The sequence below is a fragment of the Aquarana catesbeiana genome, linkage group LG09, assembly GCF_042186555.1.
Source record: "Aquarana catesbeiana isolate 2022-GZ linkage group LG09, ASM4218655v1, whole genome shotgun sequence".
NCBI classification, from domain to species: domain Eukaryota; kingdom Metazoa; phylum Chordata; class Amphibia; order Anura; family Ranidae; genus Aquarana; species Aquarana catesbeiana.
The window spans coordinates 120,950,281-120,962,390 of NC_133332.1; the positions used below are offsets into that span (position 1 = coordinate 120,950,281).

Here is a 12,110-nt window from a genome sequence, read left to right on the forward strand (position 1 = left end):
AATATTTAAAAAAATAATACAACCAGATCCATATTTAACTTTACTTAATCTAAAACCGGAATGGTTAACACTCTCTCAATTCAAACTTATGATCCAACTAATAACGGCTGCAAAACAAACAGTGGCCAAGGCATGGAAATCTCCTACATTGGTACTAGCAGAAACAATTCACAGAATGAATAATACAATGTCCCATGCTAAGATGGTAGCCATCGATCAAAATCAAATTCCAAAATTTGAAAAACTTTGGCATCCTTGGATAAAACAACAGTTCCTGTCAAACTTCAATGACTCTGTCCTGTTGCCATGGTAACAGATTAAATGACTTACAGAGACACCCATTCTAAGGCTTCAAAGAGAACTAAAAAGAATAATAAACTGACGAGCGGGACAACCTTGTGGACCATACCTCTACCTTTCAACCCTTTTTCTTCTTTTTCTTTCTATTTCTCCAACTTACGATTAAAGCTCATTATCAGAATTTATTTGACCTATATACACTCTACTTGTAAACAATATGTATAGTAGGTATAAATCATTTAAATACCTACAAAAGTAACTAAGGAAATGATATATATCTTTAATTTAGGTTTACGTGAACCCAATGTTTAATATTTGAAATTTCATGATATTTACCTATATAAACCCTACTGTAAAACAATGAGCTTACTTTATAGATCCTTGTAAACTTACTTTATGTATCTTTATAACATTGTATACTCAATAAACTTCTTTTGACAAGGAACTTAAAAAGCTTTGAATTCCTAAGACAAGGGAGGAGGGAGGAGGGAGTTCAGAGTTTTCTGTAATGTTACATGGTTGGCCAAGCTGTCATGACTACTTCCACACAACATGGCAGCTAGCTACAGCTTTTCATGTCCAGTACGTGATATCATTACACAAAGGAATGCTTTTTTGCCCTGAATTTGACATATTTTCAGTAATCACCACAGAATCCATGTGTTATATTGTCCAAATTGTAATACATTTCTAAACCTTTGACACCAGTATAAAGGGTTTAAGAAGTGTAGCTTGCAGCGCATTCTATGTGACACCTCACCCATTACTCAAACACAGGTCTACACATTTGAAAAGGAATGAGGATGAGATACTGAAGTAGGTTTACACTGGAACAGTGGAATGATGTATATGAAGTGAAGTGAAGCACCAGTTCAGTGCAATGTCTCTGGTTAGCCTTCTTTTATGCAAGAAAAGGATTCTGGAGTATGCTTTGGACAAAATTAAAACAATTTAAAAAAGAAGCACTAGCGTGCCTTAGACACGGACGTGATGAGGAAACTATATGATGTCTAATGATAATGGCTTTTTTTTCTTTCTTTCTTTACTCATTTCCTCCTATTTAGAAGTGGGGACTGTTTTTATCCTACTACCTATAAGGGAGGGGTGGTTTAAATGTTCTCCTGTGGTGACCTGGAGGGCACATTTAATGGCCAGTCACTATAGGAAGGTACCTCCAACCCCGCTGCCACATCCACGACTGGGTGGCGGAGTGGAGGTTGCACTGTCTTTGTATAGGATGGTCCCTCTCATTTGAGAGTACCTGACAACCATTCCTTTGATGCTGGGGAACCTGGAATATCAGTACACACAAGTAAGATTGCTTTTATGGAGTTATTTATTTTGTTTTGTTTTGTTTTCTTTATATACCAGATTTGTGATTGCATATGTGAAGTTGTAGAAATATATGTGATCCTGATGGCGCAATATTAGCAATGTTTGCATGTTAAAGTTCATTTTGCGTTATTTTTCTTTTCTGAAAACTAAAATAAAGATTATAGAAAAAAAAAAAAAGAGGAACACTACATTGGTCCAAATATTTTAATTTCATTATAGTACATCTGGAATAAACAAGCCAACTTGCTTAAGGGTTTTAAGTGTCACCTTTCATCTGGGCGTAATATAATTTGAACATTTGACTGAAATGATGCTGAATTCAGTTTAAAAGGTTTACACTTTGAACCTTTTAAACTTTACTTGCATCAATCCAGTCCAATTTCACCAGATATTGAGCCCTGATGAAGGTGGCCCCATGAAACTCCAAAATGCGATGGCTTGTTTTTTTCACTTTTTTTTTCAAGTGCAATGATGAAATAAAAGTATTCATTCTTTCAGCCATTGGCAGGTCTCTATTTCTCTCCTCAAACAGTTCCATGTTTTCCTTTCCCTCCAGCTTTTTTTGTGTAGAGATTTTTGTTGGACCTAATAGACAATATAAACAGATGTTTATAAAAGTAATTTCTCCCCACAGATCATATCAGAAAAACCTCCAATTGACAACGTTGTTGTCTCCATATATCTGCCTGAAGCAATAGGAGAGGAAGCTGGATTAGAAGCCTCTAAATTGCAGTTCAACTTTTTAGGAGATTTATCACTTTTTCTGGTACATTTGCAAAACTTTTATGTTCAATAATAAGGCTTTAAACCTAAAGTGAAAGGAAAATGGATTTCCAGAGTAGTTTTTACATAATTTATTTATGTTCATCTGTCTCTCCTTCTATGATGTACTGTATGTAATTCTATCTATCTATCTATCTATCTATCTATCTATCTATCTATCTATCTATCTATCTATCTATCTATCTATCTATCTATCTATCTATCTATCTAATGTGGTTTAAGATGTTCTGCTCTGTCTTAATATTATTTTTACATTTTGAAAAAAAATTCTCCTAAATTAATAAAATATGAGTATATTTTAATAGCATTTTTTCAAATTGGGCATTCTATAATTGGCCTAAAATTTGATATAGCCAGCATGATTCTATCTATCCTTCTATCTACAGTATCTATCTATCTATCTATCTATATATATATATATATATATATATATATATATATATATATATATATATATATATATATATATATATACGGTTCTGCTCATAAGTTTACATACCCTGGCAGAATTTATGAATTCTTGCCCATTTTTCAGAGAATATGAATGATAACATAAACACTTTTCTTTCACTCATTGTTAGTGTTTGGCTGAAGCCATTTATTATCAATGAACTCTGTTTACTCTTTTTAAATCATAATGACAACAGAAATTACCCAAATTACCCTGATCAAAAGTTTACATACCCTGGTGATTTTGGCCTCATAGCATGCACACAGGTTGACACAAAGGGGTTTGAATGGCTATTAAAGGTAACCATCCTCACCTGTGATCTGTTTGCTTGTAATTATTGTGTTTATAAAAGGTCAATGAGTTTCTGGACTCCTGACAGACCCTTGCATCTTACATCTAGCGCTGCACTGACATTTCTGGATTCTAAGTCATGGGGAAAGCAAAAGAATTGTCAAAGGATCTGCGGGAAAAGGTAGTTGAACTGTATAAAACAGGAAAGGGATATAAAAAGATATCCAAGGAATTGAGAATGCCAATCAGCAGTGTTCAAACTCTAATCAAGAAGTGGAAAATGAGGGCTTTTGTTGAAACCAAACCATGGTCAGGTAGACCAACTACAATTTCAGCCACAACTGCCAGGAAAATTTTTCGAGATGCAAGGAAAAACCCACAAATAACTTCAGGTGAAATACAGGACTCTCTAAAAACATGTGGTGTGGCTGTTTCAAGATGCACAATAAGGAGGCACTTGAAGAAAGATGGGCTGCATGGTCGGGTCGCCAGAAGAAAGCCATTACTATGCAAATGCCACAAAGTATCCCACTTACAATACGCCAAACAGTACAGAGACAAGCCTCAAACCTTCTGGCACAAAATCATTTGGAGTGTCAATTTTGAGACCAAAATTGAGCTTTTTGGCCACAATCATAAAAGTTACATTTGGAGAGGAGTCAACAAGGCCTATGATGAAAGGTACGGAGGTGGATCGCTGATGTTTTGGAGATGTGTGACCTACACAGGAAATTTGGTCAAAATTGTTGGCAAGATGAATGCAGTATGTTATCAAAAAATACTGGATGAACATTTGCATTTATCAGCCAGGGACGTACTTAGACATTCCAACATGACAATGATCCAAAACACAAGGCCAAGTCGACCTGTCATTGGCTACAGCAGAATAAAGTGAAGGTTCTGGAGTGGCTATCTCAGTCTCCTGACCTCAATATCATTGAGCTACTCTGGGGAGATCTCAAACGTGCAGTTCATGCAAGACAGCCCAAGAATTTACAGAAACTAGAGGCTTTTTGCCAAGTGGAATGGGCAGCTTTACCATCCGAGAAGATAAAGAGCTTCATCCACAAATACCATAAAAGACTTCAAGCTGTCATTGATGCTAAAGGGGGTAATACACGATATTAAGAACTGTGGTATGTAAACTTTTGATCAGGGTCATTTGGGTAGTTTCTGTTGCCATTATGATTTAAAAAGAGTAAACACAGTTGATTGATAATAAATGGCTTCAGCCAAACACTAACCATGAATGAAAGAAAAGTTTTTGTGTTATCATTCATATTCTCTGAAAAATGGGCAATAAATCCTAAATTCTGCCAGGGTATGTAAACTTATGAGCACAACTATATATATACATATAAATATATATATAAATAAATATATATATATATATATATATATATATATATATATATATATATATATATTATGCACACATGCAAAGATGTACAACTTATTTATGTTATTCATTTACTAATGTCTGTTTGTAGGATTACACCTTTGGTAATTACAAATTAAACACCTACGTCATCGGTGCCACTGTAGACGGAGTTACCATACAGAAATTAGACCAGCCAGTTAGAATAAAGCTACAGCACATTGTTGACAACACGGTAAGTTATAGTACCATTAGGCTATATTACATATGAAGCAGCTCTGAGGTTAAAGTGGAGCTAAACTGTGTTGTGCTAAAAGTGTTACTAAACCCACAACAGTAAAAGCAGACTGTATATGCAGTAAAGCATGCTTGTTATACTCACTGTGGAACCTAAGGGGTTAATCCTCTGCATTACGTAAAAGGCTATTTCATCCTGTATGCACAGATCCTCCTCTTCTTTCACTGACTCCAAAACATGTCCGGATAAGACAGAGTTACTGGAGTCAGAGTGCACATGCTCAGTTTGGTGTGTATTGCTAAAGAGTTTTTTTTTCTTGGGAGAGTGCAGTGATCAGCACAGGGTCAATCAGCACTGTCTTGACAGTGGGTCAGGGGTCCTGGATCCTGATAGGACAGCCAGTGCAGTATGAAAACTCCTTCTACAAGCTTTAACCACACACTCATAGAAGTAACAAGACTGCAATATAGTGCTGATGAGAAAAGGTATTTAGCCTTTTATATTTACTAAAATAATTGCATTTCCACATTCTGTGTACCGTGGGATATAAGATATAGTGAATGGGTTTAGTAACACTTTAAGTAACAAAAAACTGCTAGTCGGCAGATTTGTATTGGAGAAGAGATGTGCTATATCTCATCTGCAATAACAAATGCTTACCACAGTCTTCTATTGAATGCGCATTGAGCTGCGCATGTGTAGCTTGGCGTGCATTTACGGCACACGCCAGTTGTACCAGCATAACAGATTTCAGTGTACATGAGCAGGTTGATGTCATTCACTGAATTGTTTAATCAGGAGGCTGAAAACCTGACACCTGGAAGTAGCCAGGCAGGAGATGACAGTGGCTAGCATTTAACTGCTGCATTGCTAGAATGAGTCTCTGTTTCTCACAGTTGAGTGTTATATCTCAACTTCAAATGGCACATTTCTCTGTTCTTCTCATTAGACAATTTAATAAAAACCTCAGTTATTGCCAGTTAGGATCTAGCTGCGTTTTAATAGACCCTCTTACGTTCAGAGGTGGGAGGAAGACCTGGGACGAACTTTAGAAGACACGGACTGGTCTAACATATGGCTCACATCTAAGTCATCTTCACCCAACATCTTAGCACTGGAGACAAATTATAAAGTCCTAACTCGCTGGTACCTTGTACCCGCTAGAGTGGCAAAATATTCACCTAATACCTCAGCTCTTTGTTTTCGAGGATGCCCAGAAATAGGCACATATTTACACATATGGTGGACGTGCCCAGTAATCCAAACCTTCTGGAAGGAAGTCTTCGTGATTGCATCTAAAATATTTAAAAAAATAATACAACCAGATCCATATTTAACTTTACTTAATCTAAAACCGGAATGGTTAACACTCTCTCAATTCAAACTTATGATCCAACTAATAACGGCTGCAAAACAAACAGTGGCCAAGGCATGGAAATCTCCTACATTGGTACTAGCAGAAACAATTCACAGAATGAATAATACAATGTCCCATGCTAAGATGGTAGCCATCGATCAAAATCAAATTCCAAAATTTGAAAAACTTTGGCATCCTTGGATAAAACAACAGTTCCTGTCAAACTTCAATGACTCTGTCCTGTTGCCATGGTAACAGATTAAATGACTTACAGAGACACCCATTCTAAGGCTTCAAAGAGAACTAAAAAGAATAATAAAAACTGACGAGCGGGACAACCTTGTGGACCATACCTCTACCTTTCAACCCTTTTTCTTCTTTTTCTTTCTATTTCTCCAACTTACGATTAAAGCTCATTATCAGAAATTATTTGACCTCCATCCGACTGGAAAGCGGGCTCATCAGGCTGGAACACTGGCCCCTCAGGCTGGAAAGCGGACATCGGGACATCGGACTGGATAACAGGCACTGGGACGTCAGACTGGACAACAGGCACTGGGACGTCAGACTGGATAACAGGCACTGGGACGTCAGACTGGATAACAGGCACTGGGACGTCAGACTGGATAACAGGCACTGGGACATCAGACTGGATAACAGGCACTGGCACGTCAGACTGGGTAGCAAGCACTGGGACGTCAGACTGGGTAGCAAGCACTGGGACGTCAGACTGGGTAGCAAGCACTGGGACGTCAGACTGGGTAGCAAGCACTGGGACGTCAGACTGGGTTGCAAGCACTGGGACGTCAGACTGGGTTGCAAGCACTGGGACGTCAGACTGGGTTGCAAGCCCTGGGACGTCAGACTGGGTTGCAAGCATTGGGACGTTAGACTGGGTTGCAAGCACTGGGACGTCAGACTGGGCTGCAAGCACTGGGATGTCAGACTGGATAGCAAGCACTGGGATGTCAGACTGGATAGCAAGCACTGGGACGTCAGACTGGATTGGATTAGCTGTTGCGGAGGCAGGTTGGGTTACTGGCAGGATCGTCTTGGTTGGAAAAAACTTGAGTTGTTTCTTTGGCTTAGCCACTGAAGCTCTGTAGGTGAGGGGTGCAGCAGACTGCAAAGGAGGATTGGGATATGGCAGAGAAGAGGTAACAGTAGCTGGGGAAAGTTCCTGTGGGTTTGTAGGCAGCTGAGAAGAGGCAGGTGGGTTGAATGCAGGATAGGTACAGGGAGCAGAGACCGGATATGAGTATTTGGTTGGGAGCAGCGTATACTGAGCTGCAACTGAGGTTGACATGGGTGATGGGGAAACATACATTTGGGTAGGCTGGTGTTTGGTGGCAGAGGTGGTTTGTTTGTCTGGAGCTGATTGCACCATGTCAGACAATGCTGAAAGTATAGGTTGTACAAACTGTGCTTTTAAATCTCCCTGTCTAACAAAAGACTGAGCAGACACAATGCACTCAGCAATCACCTGTGGGGAACAGGCTGAGTAGTGCTCACAAAAATCGGCGGGATCATCTTCAAAAAGCCATATTAGGGATACAACCTGGCTCATATCGAAAGAAGAAGTGAAATCATCATGGCCCTCTGGAATACAGGGCAGGGCCAGCTCAGTACAGATCTTGATCAAAGGCTGCACCTCCCCAAACAATATATAACCCTGATCGACCAGGGAGTGAGCCAAACGTATAGTTGCAAACAACTGGTCACTAGACCATCCTTTCAAAGCCTGGCGGCAATAATCACCACTTTCAGATGCCAGCAGAGAAAAATAAATAACCTCATCGGCATTCATGTTTGCAACCAAACTGAATCAAAATGGTTCCCCTGTGCAGCTACTTCTGGTCAGGGATGGCCCTGGTATTCTGTCATATACCAGATAAGACCAGAACTGTGTGGACTGCAACAGAGTGAACCAGACATAAACAGGTGAAAGTAAGTTTATTAAAGTAAATGCATATACATGTGAACACACCACCAATACAAACAGAGTGAACAAACTAAACAACCAAACAGTGATAATAAACCAACCAGCATATGTAGCAAAAGGGAGTATCAGAATCGTAGTCAAGCCAGACCAGGGTCATAAACAGGAGATCAGTAGATGGGCGGGCCAGGAGTAAACAGACAGGGAACAAGATGGAAGGGATCAGGCTGCAGGGCAAAGATCCAGGGATACAGGAACAGATATAACAGGTACAGGATATGGATTACAGGCATCAGGCATAAGGATAACAGGCATCAGGATAACAGGCTAACAGGCTTCAGGTCAGGGAACAAGGACAATACCAGGGCAAGATGAGTGTGCACTTGCCGGGTATTTATACTGCAGCTGCTAATTAAGGTCAGGTGACACCTGTCTGCAAAGGGGAATACCTGCTCCATACTGCCAGGATTCCTCCGCTGGTGGACGCCAATACTGCGGCCCAAAGGTGACAGAATATCAGCAGGAAAAAGCTCTTCTGACAGCTCCAAACTGCCAGGAGACACCTGCTGGTGGACCTCAGTACTGCACGCCAAATGATCGATATTACCAGCGGAGGGGACCTTTCCTGATACATAGTTTGTAGACACTATAACTTAATATACGCTTATTGTGATTTTTTTTTAACCAAGAATATGTAGAAGAATACATATTGGCCTAAACTGATGAAGAATTTTTTTTTTTTTTAATTTGGGGGATATTTATTATAGCAAAAAGTAAAAAATATTGTTTTTTTTTCAAAATTGTCACTTTTTTTTTTGTTTCTAGCGCAAAAAATAATAACCACAGAAGTAATCAAATACCACCAAAAGAAAGCTCTATTTGTGTGAAAAAAAGGACGCAAATTTTGTTTGAGTACAGCATTGCATGACCGCGCAATTGTCAGTTAAAGCGACACAGTGCCAAATTGTAAAAAGTGCTCTGGTCAAGAAGGGGGTAAAATCTTCCGGGGCTGAAGTGGTTAAAATTGCCCTTTATTTGACTCCATCCATCTTCCCATGAACTCTGACCAGCTTCCCTGTCCCTGCTGAAGAAAAGCATCCCCACAACGTGATGCTGCCACCACCATGATGCACGGTGGGGATGGTGTGTACAGGGTGATGTACAGTTTTCCGCCAAACATAGCGTTTTACTTTTAGGTCAAAAAGTTCAATTTGGGTCTCATCTGACCAGAGCACCTTCTTCCACATGTTTGCTGTGTCCCCCACATGGCTTCTCGCAAACTGCAAATGGGACTTCTTATGGCTTTCTTTCAACAATGGCTTTCTTCTTGCCACTCTTCCATAAAGGCCAGATTTGTGGATTGCACGACTAATAGTTGTACTGTGGACAGATTCTCCCACCTAAGCTGTGCAGCTCCTCCAGAGTTACCACGGGCCTCTTGGCTGCTTCTCTGATTCATGTTCTTCTTGCCTGGCCTGTCAGTTTAGGTGGATGCCCATGTCTTGGTAGATTTGCAGCTCTGCCATACTCTTTCCATTTTCAGATGATGGGTTGGACAGTGCTCTGTGAGATGTTCAAAGCTTGGGATATTTTTTTTATAACCTAAACCTGCTTTAAACTTCTCCCCAACTTTATCCCTGACCAGTCGGGTGTGTTCCTTCGCTTTCATGATGCTGTTTGTTCACCAAGGTTCTCTAACAAACCCCTGAGGGCTTTACAGCACAGCTGTATTTATACTGAGATTAAATTGCACATAGGTGGACTCTATTTACTAATTAGGCGACTTCTCAAGGCAATTGGTTCCACTAGATTTTAGTTAGGGGTGTCAGAGTAAAGGGGGCTTATTACAAATGCACATCACACTTTTCAGTTAGTTATTCATCATTTTCATTCCAATTCACAATTATGTGCCACTTGTGTTGGTCGATCACATAAAATCCCAATAAAATACATTTATGTTTTTGGTTGTAACATGACAAAATGTGGAATATTTCAAGGGGTATGAATACTTTTTCAAGGCACTATATGTCCTGGGAGGAATGCTGGAGTTGCCATTGCAGACCTTTTTAAATGTTGGTTGCCTGGTTATCTTTCTCTGTTACTGACACAGAACCAATATGTAGCTCAGGAACTCTGCAACCCAAGGTATTGGAGCAAGAGCATCAGCATGACCGCAAGGAAACTAGAATTTTAAAAAGGAGACGTCAGCCATGACAACCTTCATTTTTTCAGGGCAGAATAGTTAACACTATATACTTTAAAAACAAAAGTGAGAATGATATTAGATCTGCTATTATAAAGAGAGCTACAGTATGCCACTTGTATTTCACAAAAGTCTGCTGTCTTTAAGTGCTCCATCCCTGGTTACTACTGTGTCCTTTTAAATTACTCTATATTGTTTATTTAGGAGATGCGTCCAGTAAAGTGCGTATTTTGGGACATCACTAAAAACGGTAAGTGAAAAAGTTCTAACTCCTTTGGATCAAGGATTGCCATGACTGGCAAGAACAATTGTTTTAATAAATAAATGAATGGATTTATAACCCATGGACTCTTTTAAACCATCTTTTATCTATCGGATTATGAAGGCAAACCGATAGATTATGCAGCTGTACTAGTAGAGTTTCTAATGAATACAGTACAGTGTGGTCTTTTTAGAAAACAATAAAATCTGAAATGCTATCAGCTTAGTGGTGGTTAGGACTTCTGCTCTGTAGCACCGGGGTCCTCGGGTTGAATCCTAGATAAGGCACTATCTGCATAGAGTTTGCATGTTCTCCCTGTGCTTGTGTTAGTTTCCTCCCAGATTGTAAGTTTCTTGAGGGTAGGGACTAATGTGAATGTGAAGTAAGCATATTGCTGTATAAATTGACAGTGCTCTAAAAATGCCTGTGATAAATGAATAAATGAAATACTTTTAGCATTTTAGCACCCTCTTGTAAGGGAAAATTATGTCTTAGGACGCCCACAATTGACAATGGTCTGCTTATGTGATTATTGTGTCTTTTCTTCCTGGTGCAGATAATATAGGAGGATGGAATGAATCTGGTTGTTCAGTGGATGATACAGATGTTGATTTCACTTCGTGTAACTGCTCTCACCTTACTCACTTTGGGGTTCTTCTTGTAAGTATACACAGATGTGTAGTTTCTGTAGCATGTTCTATGGACTGATATGATCACTTAATGGATATCTAAACCTAAAAAAAAGTTATATATTGCAGCTTACACATCCTTACATGTGGGTGTCCGATTGAGCCAGTCATACATGGATCAAACTTAATCTACTTTAGCAGGGACTGGCTGAATTTTGATCCATAAATGGTCAGGCTGGTCTATCGGATTTGTGTACAACCAGCCTATCGGGATTTTCTTGAATGATCAGTGCCACTGGCTATAGCTGGAAACACTGATCATTGTACTCTGACAGCGGGAAAGTCTCCCCACTGCTGTATAAAATATCACAGTGGGAGGATTCCCCCCATACACATCAAATGTGTGGATGGGGGAATTATTAGGGATGGCCCAAACAGACCCCTGTTCAGTTTGCACCAGAACTTCCGAACACCGCGAAACAAACCCCATTAAAGTCAATGGGACCCGAACGTCAAAAATCAAAAGTGCCCATTTTGAAGGTTTATATGCAAGTAATTGGGCATACAATGGTTGTAGGGGTCCGGGTCCTGCCCTGGGGGACATGCATCAATAAAAAAAAAGTTTGTAAAAAACGTAATTTTTAAATGAGCAGTGATTTTTAGATTTTTGAAGTGAAAGCATAAAAATAAAAAAAATCCTTTCAATATAGTGCCTGGGGGTCCCCTTAGTCTACCTGCTGCAGCAATAATTGCATTTATAAAGCCAAAAAAAAAGACATTTTCCCTGCAAGCTGCCTTTATTTTGCTCAGCAACAGCTGGGGAGCCAGTGTGAATGATGAGGACACAATGTAGTGTACTGGGAACAAGATTAGAGATCTTTTGGATACATTCTGGTGTCACTTTGACTTTGGATAGAAGTAACGGGTGAGTAAAAATTGGTCTT

General features: G+C 39.5%; 1 protein-coding gene across 1 annotated transcript in view; it reads left to right on the plus strand.

Annotated features, from left to right (window-relative positions):
* LOC141108983 (adhesion G-protein coupled receptor G2-like) overlaps positions 1–10,533 on the plus strand; it is a 47,193-nt gene extending 36,660 nt beyond the window's left edge. Inside the window, exons 4-6 of the mRNA XM_073600940.1 lie at positions 2,270–2,401; positions 4,651–4,773; positions 10,480–10,533. Coding sequence (XP_073457041.1) covers positions 2,270–2,401; positions 4,651–4,773; positions 10,480–10,533 — 309 coding nt within the window. The remainder of the gene's footprint in view (positions 1–2,269; positions 2,402–4,650; positions 4,774–10,479) is intronic.
* The last annotated feature ends 1,577 nt before the right edge of the window (positions 10,534–12,110 follow it).